This window comes from Leptosomus discolor, chromosome 2, assembly GCF_034619465.1.
Source record: "Leptosomus discolor isolate bLepDis1 chromosome 2, bLepDis1.hap2, whole genome shotgun sequence".
NCBI lineage: Eukaryota > Metazoa > Chordata > Aves > Leptosomiformes > Leptosomidae > Leptosomus > Leptosomus discolor.
The window spans coordinates 100,394,515-100,412,810 of NC_141392.1; the positions used below are offsets into that span (position 1 = coordinate 100,394,515).

The 18,296-nt window shown below is 37.1% G+C and overlaps 1 protein-coding gene across 1 annotated transcript in view; it reads right to left on the reverse strand.

The window, feature by feature from the left end:
• Positions 1–5,319: 5,319 nt before the first annotated feature.
• Positions 5,320–18,296, reverse strand: part of HCRTR2 (hypocretin receptor 2) — a 34,445-nt gene continuing 21,468 nt past the window's right edge. Inside the window, exons 4-8 of the mRNA XM_086461522.1 lie at positions 15,616–15,731; positions 9,975–10,195; positions 8,440–8,561; positions 7,122–7,322; positions 5,320–5,513 (exon numbers count right to left, since the gene is read on the reverse strand). Of these exons, the coding sequence (XP_086317648.1) occupies positions 5,320–5,513; positions 7,122–7,322; positions 8,440–8,561; positions 9,975–10,195; positions 15,616–15,731 (854 nt within the window). The remainder of the gene's footprint in view (positions 5,514–7,121; positions 7,323–8,439; positions 8,562–9,974; positions 10,196–15,615; positions 15,732–18,296) is intronic.

The window sequence follows — 18,296 nt, forward strand, 5'->3', positions numbered from 1 at the left end:
GCTGCTGCCTGTAACCACTCTGGAAAATGTCTGTTGCTACATCTGGTCATCCTCACAGAACCACAGAATGTTAGTTAGGGGTTGGAAGGGACCTCAAAAAATCATTTAGTCCAACTCCCCTGCCAGAGCAGGACCACCTAGAGTAGATCACACAGGAACATGTCCAGGCGGGTTTTGAATGTCTCCAGAGAAGGAGACCCACAACCTCTCTGGGCAGCCTGTTCTAGTGCTCTGTCACCCTCGCAGTGAAAAGTTTTTCCTTACGTTAATGTGGAACCTCCTATGCTCCAGCTTGCACCTGTTGCCCCTTGTCCTATCATTGGCCATCACCAAGAAGAGCCCGGCTCCATCCTCCTGACACTCGTCCTTTACATATTTATAAACTTTAATGAGGTCACCCCTCAGTCTCCTCCAAGCTAAAGAGATCCAGCACTTCTGTAAGCACTTCTCAGAGCATTTTAGAAGAAAATTTGTTTGTTTTCATCTCAGATGTGGAATTGGATGATGATCTTTTAAGGAGAGAGAGGAGCTATGGAGGATGTTGAACAGCAGACCAAAAGAACAAAGAACTAGTCTATAGTCTAGAGCCACACTGGATTATGGCTCTAACTTCAGGAGTTTCACTAAAATACATCAAAAAACCAGTTTGCTGTACAAAAGTCAGCAGCTGACTCTGGTACTTACAAAAAATAAATCAGCCATAAAGCATACAATCATACACCTGCTGGCTTCACTGGATGCCCTTTGCTCTTGCACTGGAAGCAGGAGTAAACAACAGATTCCAATCGTTTTCTTCATGCTACTTTTGAGTCTTGTTTTCACAAGTTGCTTATCACATACAGAACATTTTTGACTGGGTTTTGTCCTTGAATGCTTAAAACAAAAAGACATCATCAAACTTCAAGGATAGTCAGCAGAGATAGAGATATAGTGGGTGAGATCCTGTCCCTATTGGCAAAGTAGAACTTGAGCGAAGTCCAGATCTTACTTATTTTTTTGTTTAGCTCAAGAAAAGTTAATCTTGCATATAAGTTCTTATTTTTTTTAACTCATATTTTAACTTAGTCAATTTATTGCATTCCTTATTTAAACTCTTAATGCCAACAGTGCTAAATACTTGTCTTTTTTTTTTTTTTTTTTTTTTTTTTTTTTTTGGAAAGCGTATGCAACAAAGTAAAATACTATTTCATCCAACATATCCAAGATCCACAAAATAAACTTATTGTCAGGTAAAAGGAATAGCCTGAGAGATGAATATAATTTCATCTGTGAGACAAAGCCTAGATTGGAAGGCTAAATTTGCCTTGGCCTTAATCCACTGTAACATGCAGCAGTAGGCTGTGATGTATATTGAGGCTCAGTTAAGCTACTGTTTAGTGTACTCTCCTTCCTATAAAGCACTCTCCAGATTAATGACATGCATCAATTTTGCTAATATCAGAGAATGAGATGGTGCCCTCTATGCAGTCCAGAAGAAAAGTTAAAAAATTGCCTTTTTGGAGGTGGAGAGGGGGAGAAATTATCTTGCAGTCATTGTGATCGCAGGGCACAAGCTTATCACTGCAGAAACAACAGGAAAGAAGGAGGTGAGGTTATCAGATCTCGAAGACCTCCAAGACTGCAAAATATGTTGATAGACAGAGCAGCAGAGTGATGGTGGCACAACATATGCAGGAACAAATACATTGTGATTTACAATCCATGACTAACGATGCTATGACCAAGCAGAAACAATGCTGCAAGAGCTCCACTTCTATGCTCCAGAGTTGCTAGTGGAAATATTAGAATACCAAAGAGTCTAGAGGTAACAAAACCCAATTAAAGTTCAGCTTCCAGATAATTTTCAATATTTATAGACTAGATAAGAAATGCTCATTCCTCACCTGACCTTTTTTTGATTAGAAGTCCAGAAGCTTCTTCAAGATACTTCGACTTCTACCACATGCAAAAGGCATTAAATTCCATATTGCTCTTAAAATCTTACCCTGTCTTCTCGCAGCTGTTTCTATCTACATTAATATCCACTCTTCACTATTGGGTTTATCTTTACTGAAAACTCCCAGTGATTTTTTTCATTCAAAAATAAATCCAGGTGGATAATATTCTGAATGTTTCTAAATATTTGGATCTTTCTGGATTAAAAGATCCTAGAACTGGCAAAAACCCCTTCACTATACACAGGTAGATAACAGATTTATAAATTCCTGTGAAGTTTTTCTGATGACATGGTGCCTGAAAACATATCTAAGGTAAAGAAGAAAATGTCTAGGTTTTTCTCAAATTTTGTAAAACTAAAGAAATAAATACATATGAATATTTGCATCAAAAATATTTATTTCAAAAAAACGTAAATTTTCAAATGAAAAATCTTTTCATCAAAATAACCAAATCTTTAGTTTGATAACCATATTTAACCAATCTTTAGCTTGATAACCATATTCTCTGGCAAGAATTAACACTTTCTACCAGTCCTTAGAATTTCAAATCTTAGATAATCTCTGATCGTATCACTCGTGTCTCAGAGATATACTATTTGCTCAACAAAAATCTGGCCAGAGAAAAACACAGAATCATTTGTCAATGAATGTCTCATCTTTCATTTATATTCTCCACACAAAAAGTACTGTTAAGTTAAAGTTATGGCTAAAATAAGTTCATAGGAATGTTGAAATATTTTAATTTTGGGGATCTAAGTGAAAATAAGAAAAGAGAACAAAGAGAACCAAAGACAAATTTTTCCATTAAAAAAGAGAAAATTAAGGCCAGAACCTCTATTTCTAACATGTCACAGGAGACTTGCAGGACTCAAAAAGTACCAGTGACCTTCAGTGGTGTTCCCATCTCAGATTAACAAACACAATTTATCCCACTGGCATTTAGGTAGCAGCAAAAAGAAGACAATTTGAGTTGACAGGTAGCATTCAACCCCCATTCAGAGAGATGCTACTTATGGTTTTTCCGAGAACATCACCATCCCCCCCCACCCCACCCCCCATCCCCCTGTTCATCTCACAGGGATCTGGGCAACACACCTGGCAAGGCAGGAGAATTTCACTTGTCTTCCACAGTCACCCATGAGATTTAGTATTTGAAAAGTGTGCATACTCCCGTTCTATACTGACAAAATTTTCTTAGATAGCCATTTACTTTCTACTTTCTTGCTCTCTCTTCAAGGAAAAGATAAAAATACATGTTCTGAAATGAAAGCATAGGTTTGCAAAATTGTGACATAATTGACATTTTTCAGTAGTAGACTGAAGCAACATTTTATGGCACAATTAAATGATTCCTGATAATTATTTTGCAACTAGATTCCTATACTAGTTTTTTAACTTTATGACTTTACTTCTATCAAAATAAAAGAATAAATTAGAAGACTTTTTCAAATTCCATTTTCTCATTTCTGCAACGTTTTAATTCAGCAGCTGTTTGTCCAATCATTTCAAATTATATAGAAAAATTATATCTTGTTCCACACAGTTTAAGAATGCTACATTTTCTGTGGCTGAAGAGCAAAATTAGCCTTATAATGGCAAAGAAATTGCAATAGCTATGAAATCAAATCTTGCTGTACTTCCCACAATTTGTGTTTTATTTTCTCAGAAGAGACAAAGTAAAATAATTTCTTGAAATAACAATGACATAATAGCTATACTCAAAAATTAAGCTTACACATAGGAATATAGAAATTCCTATAATTTTATTTGATGTTTAAACATTCTCTCCATTTAGGTATTTCTCCTTATTCTTTTTTAATAGAAAAAAGAATATTTTTCTTTTTGTCTTTTAATAGAAAAAGAAAACTTTAATATTCAAATGAATGCAAATTTTTTTCTCTCACTTTACACCAGTGTAAACTAGGAGTAACTGCAACAATGTCAAGTGAAACAGCCGTTGGGGAAGGCTAAAGCATAAAGTGAGTAAGCACTTCATAAAACTGTAGCTGTTATGATTGACAGCACATTGCATGACATTAGGTCAAAGTAAAGCCTAGAAACAATATTTACATAAGTTAATCAAATAACACCTTGTCTATGAACAATTGGCTTTTCAGAAACATTTCCACATGTGAGAATGTCTTCTTTCTATATGAAACGCTTTTTACTGAAAAACAAGTCCTCCCTCCCATCTTACCCTTCTTTTGAAAAATCTTAACTGAAATGCAAGCATAGTGCCACAGGGATGTCGTAGTTCAGATTCTTACAGATCAGCCTCTTTCTAACCAGTAGGCCATGTTCCCCTAGTAGACTAAGTCTCCAGTGATGCATCACCTTCATTCTTTAAGAAGAATAACTACAATGCACAGTAGGAAGCCCCAGGCCAGGGAGCTTACCCCATAAATGGAAAATTGATAAGTGAGTAATTGATCTACCGATCCTATGGGATATCACCTCTATAATTTCCTGAAACAAACATTTTATTTTAATTGTTGAAAAGTCAACATTTTCTTGGCATATAAATCTGTTAATTGTTTGTATCATTAGCATTAAATGGCAGCTGAGAGAGAAATCGTGAAAGCAAGCGAGATAACCAATGTTTTCTGTTTTAAAGATCCTCAGAGATCTTCTGGAGCTACAGTTGCAGGCATTACAGACTAAAATGAGCTACCAAAGTTTAAATGTCCTGTCCTTCAGGGGTGCTGACACTTGTTATTCCTATTGGCCTGAGTAGGAATTTTGAGCTTATAGCACCTTTGAGCATTACATAAGTTTACTTAAGTACTTAATTTTTAGGCACTCGAGTCTGAAGAAAATAAATAATTGGCTCTTTAGTGTAATCTTATGAAAACATGTGTGACTTGCAGCACTTTGGGTTCATATCTTACAAGCATGTCTGTTGCTTAGAAAAGTAGCCTGGAATCTCCCCAAATCAATCTGAAGTGAAAATTCCATAACGAACGTACAATTTACTACAAGTGAAGTAGCAGAAAAAGAAGTGCAAAGTAATTCCAGAATATCACTAGTGCATAAGTAAGCATTCCTTGAAAATAAGTCACTCATTTATAGAAACAGGATATAAATAAATAATGTTTGAGACTTCTTTCAAATACTTAGAGTTCTTTATATGATACATTTTAGAACATTCCACAGCATCTAAAATATACAAAAATAAATATCTACATTATTTACAAAGTATGATACAATCCAATCTTTAAAAAGACTTGTAAAGACATGTTCTTTAGCTCATACTGAGGTACGTAGGTTTCTGTAAGACTGAGAAGAAATAGGAGAGGCAGTCATTTTGAAGGAATCCCTTTGTCCAGTTGTTGTAGTCTGTAACACGCTAAAAGCACGTGCCATTCTCTGTATTGAGCCAAAGTCATCCATGCTGTAACTCTATCGAGGTAAGTTTAGTTATGCTAGGGACGAATTTGTCCCACCCTGCATTCTCCGTATTGCCAGTGTCTTCCACAGAAACTCTCACAGCTTCATCTAAATTTGAAGTCATGTTCATCCCTGGTATGTGGAGATGCAGTTCCACTGATTTCAGTGGGCTGAGTGTAGCTGGGATACCTGTAAGATAAAATAAAGATTTTAAGAGTATTTTACTGTTTGTATCAGGCGGCTGACTGGCTCACCCTGTGATTGTCACTCTCTGAACAGTATGCAGGTGACGATCTGTCAACAAAATGATCTGCCAGAAAATGTTCAAAATTGCACTTGCAAATTTTGAGTGAAGACTTCTTGACTGAAATCTAAGGGGATTTCTGATGCATAACTCTTGATTTTTCTTACTTTTAAACATTTTTAATGTGTTCTACTCCTTATTTAATAGGCATTATTTGGCAAATTGCCCTGTGATTCTTTATCCATATGCCACTGTGACCAGCAAAGCATTACAGCTCCCTTTGAACAAGTCAATCGTAAAATCATAGAATAGTTTGGGTTGGAAGAGACCTTTAAAGATCATCTAGTCCAATCCTGCCTGCCACGAGCACAGGACAGGCAAAGAGAAGAGTATTATGACAAATAATAGAGCAGAACATAATCTACAGCCACACTGTCATCTGTGTTTCATGGCTGTAACCTTGCTTGTGTCATACATACAGGAATGGCAACAGTACCAGAGCAAGCTGAGTTCAGGAAAAGCCCATATTCCTTCTATAGTAAGTGAAAAGAACAGTCTTCTTCAGAGGTAATGAATTTAATTATTTTTAGTTATATATTTTAGGAACAAATTAGCTGTCCTTGGAGATACCAATCTCTCTGTTATCAATATATAGCTCATATAGTCCTAGTCTATAGTGTCTGAGATAACTTCTAGACAACAAACATTCACATTCCTAGGAGAGGATGAATGAATCCCTTGTAAAGGCCTGCTGCAATATAACATTTAATGTAATGAGAAATATAAAATAATAAGTTATATGCCATTTTCCACCTATTCACAAAGCTAGGGAATTGCATAATTGTTTCAATGTTTCCCCAAAACTGGGAAAGCCTGAACAACTCCTGCCTTTCATTTCAGCCTGTGTTCATTTGTTTATCAACCTGTATTGGAGAAAAACCAAGAGTGACTTCCTAGCTGTTCCTGAACACACGCAACAGGAAAAAGAACAGAAAATGGGAGAAAAGAAAATAATGTGAATTTCTTATTTGATCAGCTCACCTCACACCAGAATGCATGGTAAACACATCATTTTAAATGGTCAGTCTGTACACCCAATTTTGTTTAAAATATTTGTTATGAAATATACCACAACTTCAGAGAATTAGCTCTGAGTAGAATATAGCTGTTTATAAACACATTGCAACTCCAGGGAAAATTATTTTCATGCCTTCAGATACCTGTTCTTTATTTACTTAGGAGTCTAAAGGAAGTAGGGATCTCAAGAAAATACTTATTTAAAATATGATTACCTTACCCCCTCCCCAGTTGCAACTCAACTTCTAAAATAAATGAGATGAAGTTTTGCTTTGTCATCATATAACCAAAGTTGTAGCATATTCTATAAAATATTTCCTGTAAGTTCCTTGTCTTATAGTCAGTTCTTAATTGTAAACAACCTTCTCATTGTGTTGTGCTCAGATTTAAGTATTGTATGCACAATTAAATTTTACTTCCACAGCATCAAAAGACATAGGGACAAGTATACTACCAGTGGGTAATACGTGCAGTACCATTTGCTGGAAGTGTGTTTATGTTGGTCAATACAATGTGTTCTGAAAGTTTTGAAACGTTATCAAAATTGCTGATCTGGGTGGTCAAGGATTTCCGACTCTCTGTACTGGCACGACCTCTGGTAAACCGTTCATCATGGTGACTGCGAATGCCAAAGATGCAACAAGAAAATGCCGCTTTAAATTCTTCTCTAAATTTCCCTGTCAACCACAAAAAAGACTCATGAAAATACTCTTCTATAAACCATGTTTCATCAAACTTTATATATAGATTACAAAAAAGCAGCTATCTAAAGCCAAATTAACCTGAAACACCCAGATGTTCTTCTAATGCAGAAGTATGAAATCACAATTTCAACATCTTGGAGAAAGACAGAAAAAATATAACCTTTGTAAGAAGATATGTGAGGTGTGGTATGAAGCCTGAATTATTCTTGGCTAGACAGAATGGACAAACTAGAATGATTTATGAAATCATGTCATGGATAGTCTGTTGATTAATCACATATCTAACAAAAACAAGTAATTGAGCAATCATAGGCTTAAATGACTGAATCATTACTTGACATGTGAAACAAGAGGATATGGCTAGTTTGTATTTCATCTTGAATACATTTTAAAGGAAGATTCAAAGTGTTCAACAGTCCACCAGTCTGCTTTTCCGGCTCAGAGTAAATTGTTCAGATCAACCTCACACTACATACCACAAAAAAAACTGCAACAGGCCAATGTGCAGTGAGGATCAATAGACTTTTGCCTCCCTGTATTTAGCTACAATACCACCTGTTTAGGTCCCAATTCTGCTGTCCATAGCCAAATAAGGCAAATACAAACTAAGACAAATCTATACTGGTAAGTGAACAGCATCCTAGCTGACCTCTTTGGCCTTGAATCCAGTTGGCACAGTCTGATCACGCAAGTACTATTAAAGATTCACAGCCTCCAAAAACCAATACCCACATATAGAATGCCAAATGGGGACAGCCTCAGCCTGTGCTACCTCCCAGAGAGAATCCGCAGAGCGTTTAAGGGAATGGTAATTGTTTCAGACCAAAGTCATACCAGGGACTTCTCTGCCAAACTAATGGCATGGACAGTCAAATTCAAGCACTTGGACTCAGGCCCTGGCACTGTTTAGTTAAATTCTAGGTAGATAGCCTGAAGGAAATGGGATATTTCAGGCAACTTGTTCCAAGAAGAGGATCTAGCTCCCACTGGAGAAGCAGGGCTGATGTTACACAGTCATTAATCTTATTCGCTATGGCTCATTACATTCAAACTATACATTAAACTTGAATTCTAGGTAACTATAACTTACCACTGAGGAAGTTATAAATAATAGGATTGGCTGCACTGTTTGCATATACAAGCCAGTGTGAGAATGTGAACCAGGCGTATACAGTTTCTCTGTCATCGGCATGATTAAACATCCCAAAAACCCTACAGAAAAAGAAAAGTGAACCTGAAAGATGGCAAAATTAGAAATCATATAAAAAGATTTGGCAACTTCTAGCCATTTATCTCTGATGACCTATTTGAAGTATCACAGAAAAGTGCTCGCTTTTTTGAGAGAACAAAGTCCTCTCCCCATCCGTCAGCCTCCCACTTTGGTGGTTTAGCTCAACAGAGATCATCAGTACTTTACTTTGCAATGGTGCAGATGCATGACTTTTCTGCTAAGTAACCAAAGCTGGCTAGTGTCAGATAAGCCAAGAAAAGATGGGAAAGCTTACTTTTGACCTATTCATGTCACTGAGGTTCCTGGCTTTAGACCTACCCTCCAATAAACAGGAGCTCTGGAACTGAAAAGACACTGAACTGGCCCCAAACGGAGGCCACAGTAGCAGCTTCTGTCCTTCATAGAAATCTGATTTGTCCAGATTCCTTACACCTAGCTTTTGCCATTTAAGTGAAAATCTAACTATGGGCCTACTCTGCTATTATACTTGAGGCAGCCTGTGCAGTTCCTCTGTGACTCAGATCGTAGGTGCCTGAACTGCCTTCTGGAAATACTTCTTTCTCTCCACATTGCCTACCAAGGGACTTGAGGATGAAAAGTACTTAAATTAGGCCTCAGAAAAGTGCCAGAATTGAGTGGGATGTATTTAAGCCTTCATATCCAACTTGAAACTATTCCTTAAAAACTAAATGTTCCTCAAGCACCAGTAACAGCCTGGTTATTTTTTAGGATATTCAAAACTTCTGCAGTGTGTTGTTATTTATCAGTATTCCAGAGGGCTCATGAGGTATAAGCCTTAGCCTGTCAGGCTATATATGAGGTATAAGCCAAAGCCTTAGGCTTTCAGGCACTGTACAAAAAACAAGAGTGTACACAATTATGGCTCAAATGAACAGGAGAGAAAAGGGTAAAAAAGTAAAACATAGCTTCATAGGCAAACTGAAGGGTTAGCCTAAGGTCTCACTTTGTATGTGATGGGGCTTGGGTTTGAACCCAGCATTTCACAGTCCTCGGGGGCAAGCCACAACACTACACTCTCCTGCCAACTGCTGCTGCTGCTGCTTTAGGTAAATGCACTTGCATGGACACATTTACAGCAAACAAGCTGCAATCCCATGTAAATGACAGGTTTTAATGAGGAGACAGGCTAGATCATTTTCATGAGGAAGAGCTTGCCAATAAGGGTTCCACAATCTGGCTTCTAGTTTAAATAGTACGGATGGGTTAGATATATATTTTTCTTGCAACCGTATGCTTATTTTCCATTTCTTTATCATGAAATAAGTAAGCTTATCCTTCAAAAGTATCTGCCAGAATAACAGGAATCTTGCAACAGAGGGTTGTTTTTAGACAGAAAGCTTTATCAAGTGTTTACACTTTGGGATAAACTATACCTTTTCAAGACATTGAGGATGCTAATTGGTAGATAGCAAAGTGCAAAAACCAGGAGGACAACCATTAGCATACGTGCTGTTTTCCTTCTTGCACGAATCTGTTTTATTTCAGCTGCCACAGCGCTAATCTTTGACTTTGTTGATTGTCCCAGCCCTCGGGGCTGTGCTGAGGTCTGCAGAGGCTTCCATTTTTTCTGAACAACAGAAGAAGTTCCTGGGATCTAAGACAAAATAAGGAGCACTTTGAAAAACTAGCACTGTGGGTAGCTATAACAAGAAAAATAGACATGTTGACATACACAATGTACGCTTGGAGGGAGAAGTATTTTTTTTATTAAATTAATTGATGTAGCTGCAAGGAATAAACCTGATTTCAGGCACACTTGAAAGACCGCATAAAAATTTGTGTTTTATCCAAATATATCAACTGATGTATTAAAATTTTCTTTACTTCCCACACACCTTGCTTTGCTTGTGTCTTCAGACTATCACTCTTACCAACCCTATTGCTGCAATTATGTTGCTATAAAGCTCTATGTTAAACGTTTTGTTGTATGGCAGACTAGTTTATACCATTAATATGCTGTTAATTTAAGATACTAAAGAGCTTTTCAGCATTGGAAAACAAGGATTTAAAGCCTACATAGCTTTAAGTGCCATAAAAGTTCCAAATATGCAATCTAGATGACAATGAAGCAGCTAAAGAAATCACAGCTGAAGTGTGGATGTCCCTGCAAAGCTCTTCAAAAATGAATGTATATACAGTGTTGAAGAGCAGGGAATCATGGAAGAGTGCCAAGACATAGGAAGAATTAGGTTAGCCAAAGACAGCTTGCAATGGGGAGATGTAGCACCACAGTATTAAAAAAAAAAATCTCGATTTTTGTTTTCTGTGCCCTCACATAAGCCAAGCCAAATAAAGCAATTTTGCTTCAGTTCTTCAACATTATTTCCTACCTGCAGCCAAGTATAAAAGACTACAGGACTTTCTCAGAGAACTCTATTACAATGACGTGTATAATGTTTTCAATGTTATACACTGTGAAAACCTTTTGAGTAGAAATATAGTTTTATTCATGCGTAGTGCAATTGTCTGGGTGACTAGGAATGTAAAATAATTCATGTTTAAATGTATCTACAAAATTCAAATTGTCTATTGTAACATTTTAAAACTTAGGGCTTATCCACACAGACTGACCACAAAAGAATGAAATTTTGGATATTTATTTCAGAAAAAAAGTAAGCTAGAAAGGAAATATGAGTTCTAAAACAAAAGCATGCACATTCAGAATTTTTCTAGAATAGCAAATATGTTGGTTTTGGGGTTTTTTTTGTGAATAGCTTCCTTGCACAGACAAGCCTTTAACTTAGCATTTATGTGCACTGTCAAACCTGATTTACAACTATTGGAACGTTTTGGCGAAGTTGTGTTGTAATGAACAGGAAATCGATGAAGCAGAACAGGGGATATGTTATAACATTTATCTTTTACTAAATGTGTCTGTGGACATAAAGCAAAAAAACCTTTGCACTTCTGCTGTAGGTTCCCACTCATTCAGCTGAGATCAGCAGTATCAGTTTCATATCTGTACATGTCTGTCCTATTGCAAGGGATTTACCCTGCTTAGTGGGGGATGTATTACCTCAATATGTCTTTGCCATGCACTACTGAGAGAATACGCTATCTAAGATTCTGATTCTGGCTTATCAGGGGCACTTTGATATTCTGTTCTTCTACCTTTGAAGCAGAAGCTTTTCCTTCCTTTTCAGTCATACTGAGTTACCATATTGTAGCAACAACTGGAGATGGAATCAAGGATATTCAGCCAAATCTCTCCCTCCTGATTATGCCAAAGATTCACTTGAAGAAATCTGTGACCAGCTTTCATGGCAGCTAGATGCAATTTAGATGAAGAGAAACATTAGCTTGGCTCAAAATTGTGAATGGCTATTTCCACAGAAATTGCAGACATGCCTGTGTACATGGTTTGTACCTGTGTGTGCAGGTAGAAGGGTATTTTCTGGTATTTAAACTGTCTTTAATACTAAGAGGCAATCAAAGGTAGGTCTGTATACAGTGTACAATCTCTATATTAAATTGCTAAATCTTCAGGAGTTTGTATTGAGAACCTTTCAAAAGAGCCCTATTTTTCCTCAGGCTTTACCTGGCATACACCTGGGATTTGCTACTGTTACACCAACAGGCAATAATACAGCAAGAATCTTATCAGGAAAAAAAAAGAAAGAAAAGCTGTATACCCACAAATGTACAGCTGAACCAGTGCCTCCTAAGAAGCACCACACTTCAGAAGTGTGTGCATGTCTGTGTGTATACAGAAACATTTACACATGTGCATTTATGTAAACACACATACACGTATTTCAAGTCAAAGGACAAGAGGAAATGACCTCAGGTTGCACCAGGGGAGGTTTGGATTGGATATTAGGAAAAAAATCTTCACCAAAAGGATTGTCAGGCACCGGAACAGGCTGCCCAGGGAAGTGTTAGAGCCACCATCCCTGGTGGTATTTAAAAGACATGTAGACATGGTGCTTAGGGACATGGTTTAGTGGCGGACTTGGCAGTGCTAGGTTAATGGTTGGACTTGACAATCTTAAGGGTCTTTTCCAACCTAAATGATTCTATGATTCCATGATTACATATGTACAAGTATACACATGCCAACATAATGCACATATTTGCTTTTCAGTAACAAATTAGTTACAGAGATAATTGTGAGGAATTTGTGATTCACTAAAAGCCCATTAGCTGTGCCCAAACAGGTACCAAAAGTTGCAGTTACTTTCTTACGCACCCTTCCTCTAACCCCTCAAATTATTATATAATTAAATCTCTCCAAATGTAACAACAAGTTGAAAAGGCTGGAAGGGTATATTTCAGCAGACAAAATGAAAATGGGTAGGGTTCCTAGTTATTAATATGACTAGGCTTTAGTGTCAATGCATTTGGACATCAGTAAATTGAAGCATACAGTATGGAACTTGATAACACAAATTACGTATCAACACTTTCACTATAAATCCATTCAGTCTTGTTTCCTTGTTCAGAAGTTACTTTTAATTTACTTAAAATCTGCAAGAGAACATAGCCTTCTAGGTCACTACTTCCTTGCTAATAATTAAAATAAATTACTCAAAATCCCTGGTATTTGTGGCATGATTGTTCTTGTCTTTACAAAGATGAATCACTAATTCATAGACTGCAAAGCTTATATTAAAAGATCTGCTTGAAAGACACAATCAGCAATTTTAAGAGCTATTGCACAAAGTATGGTAATGATGGCTTGTAAATCTATTTTACCTTTAGTCATCTGGAAATTTGCATGCACAACGCACTCCATTTTAAAAAAGAACATTTAGAAAAAGTGTGAGGCATAGAAAGCACCTACTGTTTGCTGTGGTTTTTCTATCACGTACATCTGGAAGGCTTATTGTACCTTCCAATAGAATCACTACATTTAACTGAAGTTCTGGTAAACAGCATAATTTCTTAATTGAAACTATTATCAAATAATACATTTAGAGCACTGCATTCATTTGCTCTACATGACTGATTATGGCACACCTGTTGTACTTAGAAAAATGCTTAATGTCTGCAGCCAAGCCACAGCTGATAATAGATGTGCAGTGGTTTTAATTTCACTTAGTGCAGCCTCTTATACATAGTGCTATCTTCTATGCCAGGAAAAGAGACATCTGTAATTTCACATCATTGATAGCTCTAAGCCTGCAGCTGTATTTCTCTTTTTGTCACTGAAAAAAAAAAAAAAAAATCATCCTAACCTTGTCAGCATGCAAGATGTATAGGGAGAAGAAATACTGTGAAGAAGAAGAAAAGAAGAAATAGGCCAGCTAACACAATTGGGGTGGAAAAACCCAACAAAACAGGTCAGTCTGCAGTCATTCATCTTCCACTCTGAATCTGAACCAGCATTTTCAAGCTACATGCAGATTAAGAACAATTGGTTTGCATTAACTTAATTAATGGACAGTTTGAGAGAATAGTTGGGTTTTTTTTTTTTCTGTAAAGAAAGTACAGAAGAGAAGGTTAAGAAAGAATATGGTGATAAGGTCATTGGGTGCTACAGGACAGATAACTATTCAGTAACACAGAGCATCTTAAAGCTATGTTAGACTGAACTTAATTTCAAAAATAACCAAGTAAAGCCTTTGTTCTGGTGAAGAGTCCCCTCCAATTGTAAAGGTTAAATTTTATCTTCAAACTATCTTGTTATTTAATCTTATAAATGTAAGAAATTAAAAGCAAAATTAATAATTTAAAGATAAACAGCAATTCTGGTTTAACTTAATCTGATTAAAAGTGAGAATAATTGCTATTATGATGTATGGATGATAACAAAATACCTTAAAGTGGATTTGGTTTTTCCTATATTTTAGTTATTGGCAAGAGATATGTTTAGTCAGTATAAGATCTGATTTTTACTTTTAACATATGTATATTTAGAAATCTAAAGTCTCCTGTGATTTCTCTGATGGATCGATTTGAACTGCTTGAATAATGCTCCTGATGTGACAGATATTATGCCCTGGCCAGGACAGCCTCAAATTTGGATGGTATCAGACATAAGGGTCAAAGAGACATTATTCATCCCATACCTTGACAGAAATGTCAGCCAATGTTAGCCATTTGAGAGAAAATGGACTATCTTGCATCACACCTTCAATGGAATGAGTTTATTGTCCTTTACAGAATGACAGGGCAGGGGGTGGTGAGGACTACAGCTAGAGACAAATCCCGGACAAAGCAGAAGAGAGCAGAGAGAACCATAGACTGATGCATGGCAGATTACAGCTCACACCCAGAAAATGATTCTCAAGCTCACACCGCTTTTGAATTGTTGGAGGGGGAAAAAATGTTCCTGAAAAAATTCACAGAATTTTTGCCACTTAAAATTTTCTTTGTGTGCTCACTTGCTTGGGTTTTTTTGTTGTTGATGTTTTGTTTAGTATTTGTTTTCTTTTCTGTATTTTTAATTTGAAGCTTGAAAAAACAGATATCCACATTAGAAATCATGCCAATTATTTGTCAATAATTCACATCAAATGTTACTTACAACAGTCAGCTTCACATCAGGCAATTCATCTCACACTTTCGATGCTTGGACTTTCTAGTCTAACTTTTGTTCAGATTGGACCTGCTATGAACCTGAGACTTTATAGAATGAAAAATAAAAATAAAAAATTGTACACACTACTAACAAAATGAGAAGGTCAGCCTTAACTTTTGACTGCTACAGGAGATTTTAGTAGTATAAAGAAGGTCACCTAAGGTATTTTGGTAAGCATTTCAGATACAATGGGAGAGAACTGCCTATAATCAATCTTTCTGTTGCTTTTCCTCTCTTGCTCTCCCTCTAACCCCTTCATAGACATAAGCAAGAAGGGGTTTACATTCAGCCTGACTGCCTTCATTTTTTAATGCATCTCAGTGCCTATCCAAGGTGGCTGTAAGCCCGCAGCATCACTGAACCTGGTAACAGTGCTGGATGCAATATTCCAAGTCCTAAATGACAACATGGAACAAATAAAGAAGGTTGTACATAGGAATCTGCACATAGTCACAACAGCAAGCAAATAGAGCTAGGGTTAACTGACTTACCTGGCGACACCACAGCTTTCGAAATATTTGCAAATAGGCCAACACCATAAGACACAGTGGTGCCATGTATGTCACCAGAAAAAAGCATGTGTGATACATTTTGGGGTAAACCTCAGCTGGAAAGAGAATTCAAATAGGAAAAGTGCATTGAAATACACATACTTCAGTTTAAGACAAATTATTCATATAGATACGCATATGTTTTTCCAACATGATAGGTTATAATGGAAGATGTATCCAATAATATTATGGTCAGGATTGATTTGTTAATCACTTCTATATACATTCTGTTTCTATTATAAACATGCTTTTATCTCAAGCATATCTCATATCACATTATTGCTTTTGTATCACATTATTACTTTAGGTACAAAGTCTTAAGAAGTTTTTATTAAATCAGTGAAAATTTAATTAGCTAACTAATTATCCAAGCTACCTCATCTTTGACGTATTTAACAGGTTGTGTAACTGTCTTTAGTTTTAATTCTGCAAAGGCTACTATGTATCCCTGAGTAAACTGCACAATCTCTCACCTATAAACACAGAATGTAGACTACAGCACACAGGATGCTGATGGGAGAAGAGACAGACATTTCTTAAACCACTTTCTGGTGGCAGAATAAACGTGATTAAGACTCAGTGATTTATTATTATGATCGCATTTAAAAAATAGGATTAATTCAGTCAAGTTCTCTAAATAGGAAATTTCCAAGATCACTTTTGACTCAGCTTTAACAATGAGTTTGCTACCATTGTGTTCTAGTTCCCTGTGTATCTCTTCTCAAAAGACAACTTATGAATGTTATTTGCTTAGAGACAAACATCTTACAAGTGTTGTGAGTGTATTGTGTTTTAAGAATGTTGTATCATAAGCTTCATCATTAGATTATAGCAGAATGTGCAGTGGATGTCTGGAAAACTTGCTTTCAGTTTTGTGACATCAAAAGTAGTTTTGTATTACCAAATGTTGCTATTAATTACCACTTCGCATTTATGGATGGCCTCAGAAAAGGGATGAACATTATGGAAAGTGACAATATGTAGCAGAAGAGAAACTATGCACTCCACGAGTAGTTAGATTGCGCGGTAATCCTAAGCATTGCATTTTGGCTAGAGTAAAGAAGGAATGTTTATGTTAATTTGCAGAATTTCTGAATGTTTCAGGATGGTAAGATCTGCAACTGAAACTCTGTGCTGACTGCAGTTTTAATAAAAAATATTTTTTTTAAAAAAGTTGCATGAGATCAAAATGTTGGTGAGTCAAACTTATTTTCTGCTTCTTAAAGTAACTGAGATTGTGGACTCTATCAAAAAAAAGGTCCCTTTGCATGCTAGGAGAATCCCTTTGATTAGACAAGAAGATACAAAGACTTGGCCCATAATTCTCACAGCAGGGAGTACACTATCATGTTATCTCCAGACTTCCCCTCAAACCCTGACTCCAGTACTATCACACTCAGCGTTGGCCCTGAAAGTGCCAGGTGATTCACCAGCCAGAAAAACTTCAGTATCAGGGAAACAGATACTCGCTATAGCAAACTCCATCCCATGTTCATCGCTAAGGTAATAGAGATGTTGCCATTGATATTTGACAGCTTTGATGGATCAGGGTTCAAAAAATTCAGATGAGCAGTATTTGGCCCCTTACTCTAAGATCCTGTAGCAAACCAGCTTACCAACTCTTAACTAACAGCTGCAGCCACTAGATCTTGTCAATGTCCCTGGGGGAGGCCGACCTTTTGGGGCAGGTTTTTTATAATTGGTGATAGCCTGGGTTAGTATATTGACTGATGATCTCAAACTTGTTTTTGCATTCCAGAAAATGCAGCCTCAGATCAGTCCTGTCAGACAGGGAAATACTGGCATGCATGCTTTACAGGTGGAGAGATTAAGGAGAAAGTGGAGTAACGTGACTTACTGGGATCACAGGAGGTCAGAGCTGAAAGTACATTCTTTCTGCTCAGAAGGAGGTGCCACCTGCCTCATCAATGCTCTGCAGGCAGCCAGGACCCTTTCAGGTAGAAGGATGGTACATATTTAAAAGGCCATCTGGAGTTTATGGCTTCCAATTTAGCATTCCAAGTAAAGTGAAACATTAAATGAGCCTAGCTATCTACAAAGAACTGACGGACCAGGTTGGAGGACGATCCTAACACTTGCCTTTGAAGTTTAGCCACCTGGAAAGTGCCAGCTGCTAAACATCAAAGGAAACCTGTCCCTCCCCCACCCAGGGCAAAGCCCTTTGTAGAACTTTTCCCTAAGAAGCATGACTCTGTTTAGCTTCTCAAGCCAAAGAAAAGCTTTAAAGCTGTTCGACAATCACAGCAGCAAGAAGGAGGAAGGGCTGGTTTGTGATACTGTTCATTTATCAAGTGAGTGAGTTCCAGGCTCCTTGAATGAGAACATCAATCAGTCTATGGTTCTTGGGATATATCAGCTGCCTGACTGGGACTGCTGAACCTCTTACTGCCAAGCAGAGGAGAAAAGTATCTCTGCCTTCCATGGTCATTTAACGGGCTTCAGGACAGATTGTTCTTAGCTGGAGCAACCACCTCTGTAAGAAGAAATTAATGATTCTCACATCACTGGCTGCTATTTTACTGAAAAGAGAGAAGGGGACAAAAAGCAAACTGGTGGTCATAGGGATTGGACCGGGGTGAGATCAGTGTTCCTATTCAGCA